The sequence below is a fragment of the Helobdella robusta genome, assembly GCF_000326865.2.
Source record: "Helobdella robusta unplaced genomic scaffold HELROscaffold_27, whole genome shotgun sequence".
Classification (NCBI taxonomy): domain Eukaryota; kingdom Metazoa; phylum Annelida; class Clitellata; order Rhynchobdellida; family Glossiphoniidae; genus Helobdella; species Helobdella robusta.
The window spans coordinates 1519418-1521880 of record NW_008704392.1 but is presented as its reverse complement, the minus strand read 5'-3'; the positions used below and the strand labels follow the sequence as shown (position 1 = coordinate 1521880).

The 2463-nt window shown below is 35.0% G+C and overlaps 1 protein-coding gene across 1 annotated transcript in view; it reads right to left on the bottom strand.

Annotated features, from left to right (window-relative positions):
* Nucleotides 1–1839, bottom strand: part of HELRODRAFT_127315 (hypothetical protein) — a gene marked incomplete at both ends in the record, with an annotated part of 2733 nt that extends 894 nt beyond the window's left edge. The window contains one exon of the mRNA XM_009020293.1: nucleotides 1708–1839. Coding sequence (XP_009018541.1) covers nucleotides 1708–1839 — 132 coding nt within the window. The remainder of the gene's footprint in view (nucleotides 1–1707) is intronic.
* Between the last annotated feature and the right edge of the window lie 624 nt (nucleotides 1840–2463).

Sequence of the window (2463 nt, the reverse complement as noted above, 5' to 3'; positions counted from 1 at the left end):
GCGTTCGAGATAGAGAACGAGCTGGGCGACTCCGATGGGAATTGGCTAGAGAAATCCCAAATGTAGTTTTTTTCAATAGATCAGACGCAGATATAAAGATATCAATGGACACACACACACACACACACACACACACACACACACACACACACACACACACACATACAATATATACAGGCATATATACAATGTATGCACACATATATACTATACATAACAAATATACACACATATGTGTATATACAATGTATACACATACACATATACAATATACACACACATATATTCAATATATACACCCATATATACAATGTATACACATCCTATGTGTATGCAATACATACATACACACATATTTTCCATTACATATGAAGTTTTGATAACATGCGTTTATAAAAGAATACTATCTAGCATCGTATCATATCTATAATAGATACATCAGGTATTCATCGCACATAACGATCATGAACCAATATAACGTCCTATGTTTGTTTGTATGTGTTTATTTCACATATACAAATGTATTGCTGCATGTGTGTGCGTTCGTTTGTGTGTAAAACACACTTCAACTATACGCAATAGTTGAAGTGTTTTTATTTAAAAAAGTTTAGATGTTAAATATTAAAAGAAAAATTAATTGAATGAAAAGTTGAAAAAATGAATGAACGAATGAATGAATGAACGAACGAATAAATGAACAAACGAACAGATGAATAAATGAATGGATGAAAGATGAGATAAATAGGAAAATTTTAAAATTCAAATGATTTGAAAGTGTTTGTAAATCAATATATAAAGAAAACACATTTAACCAGTACCGCAAAAAATGAATGAACAAATAAAGGAACCAGTAAAAGAGTGAAAGAAGGAACCAGTGAAAGAATTAATGAATAAACAAATAAAAGAATGAAAGAATGAATGGATGAATAAAAAGTTGTGTGGGATTTCAACGTTATAAATTATGTATGGTGTTTTTAAACAATTCTATGCACGTGTGATTCTGCACGTGTGTGTATGTCTGTGTGTGTGCGTATGTGTGTGCGCACATATATGTGTATATTTATGTGTTTCTGTGAATGTACGTAAGTAAATGTGTGAATATTCTAATAAATTTTCATGTATTTGGTTCTATGCGCTTGTACGTGATAATAATTGTATGTAGTTGTATTTGTGTTTGTGTGTGTGTGTTTGTTTGTGTTTATAATTAGCATAAGTTGGCTCTACTTTACGTGTATAAAAAACGCGTATATGTGCTGTTTATTGCATATATGTATGTTTAGGAGTGTTTGTGTGTGTATAACTACGCATATAGATGCATACTGACTCAAACAAACACACACACCACACACACAAACACACACACACACACCATACACCATAGACACATGCTGACTCTCTTCCTCTCTCTCTCTCTCTCTCTCTCTCTCTCTCTCTCTCACACACACACGCACGCACACGCGCAAACATCAACTCAAGCAAAGCGGACACAATAATTAATATTAGCCAGATGGCTCTCTCTATATAAAATTCACTTCTCCATGTTACTAAATGATGCTAATTCAAGATCATGAAAACATCCGGATTGTCGCTTTTCTTTCTTAAATTCATCATAATTCATCGTTCATTATTCACCGGTAATTCATAATTCACCGGTAATTCATAATTCATATTAATAATTCATAATTCATTCCTATTTCCATTCCCAACCTGTATCCTGGATTCAGCCAAATCCAGTCTAACGGCCAGAGATTCCCTCATAAAAACATCGGGATAGTGGCTGTCGATGAAGGAATCTTCCAGCTCCTGCAGCTGCCAGGACGTGAAGTTGGTCCGGGTCCGCCGGCGTTTCTGAGCGTCTAAACTACTACTGCTGTCGTTGTTGTTGTTGTTGTTGTTGTGGTTGATGTTGTTGTTGCTGATGTTGTTCGTCCTACCAAACTCGTAAGATGACGATGAGTCTGTTGATGGTGAGTTTGCCGATGGTGATGCTGTTAGTTTGGTGGATTTTGGTTTAATGACTAATGCTACAAACAATGTCTAAGATACAAACAACATTTACGAACAGTAGAATCACAACAATAACAACAACAACGACAACAACAACAACAAGATCAACAACGACGTTGGCATTTTTAACGTTTCGTCCACTTTATGAATAATAAAATGAATATAAAATGAAATGCTAAATGCACACGTATGACGCGCCAATTAAAGCGTGTTTCCATGAAAATACGTCATGTGTACGTGTGTGTACGCTCGCATGTGTGTTTGTGTGTGTGTGTGTGAGATTGTGTATTTGTGTTTACTACTACTACTACTACTACTACTACTGCTGCTGCTGCTGCTACAACTAATACTACAAAAAAAACTTACCCGACACATCATTGTTATTATGATTATTATGATTAGCAGACGAGAAACTATTATGGCGTTTTTGAACAGAGTCGTACGAGCCAATGTCCC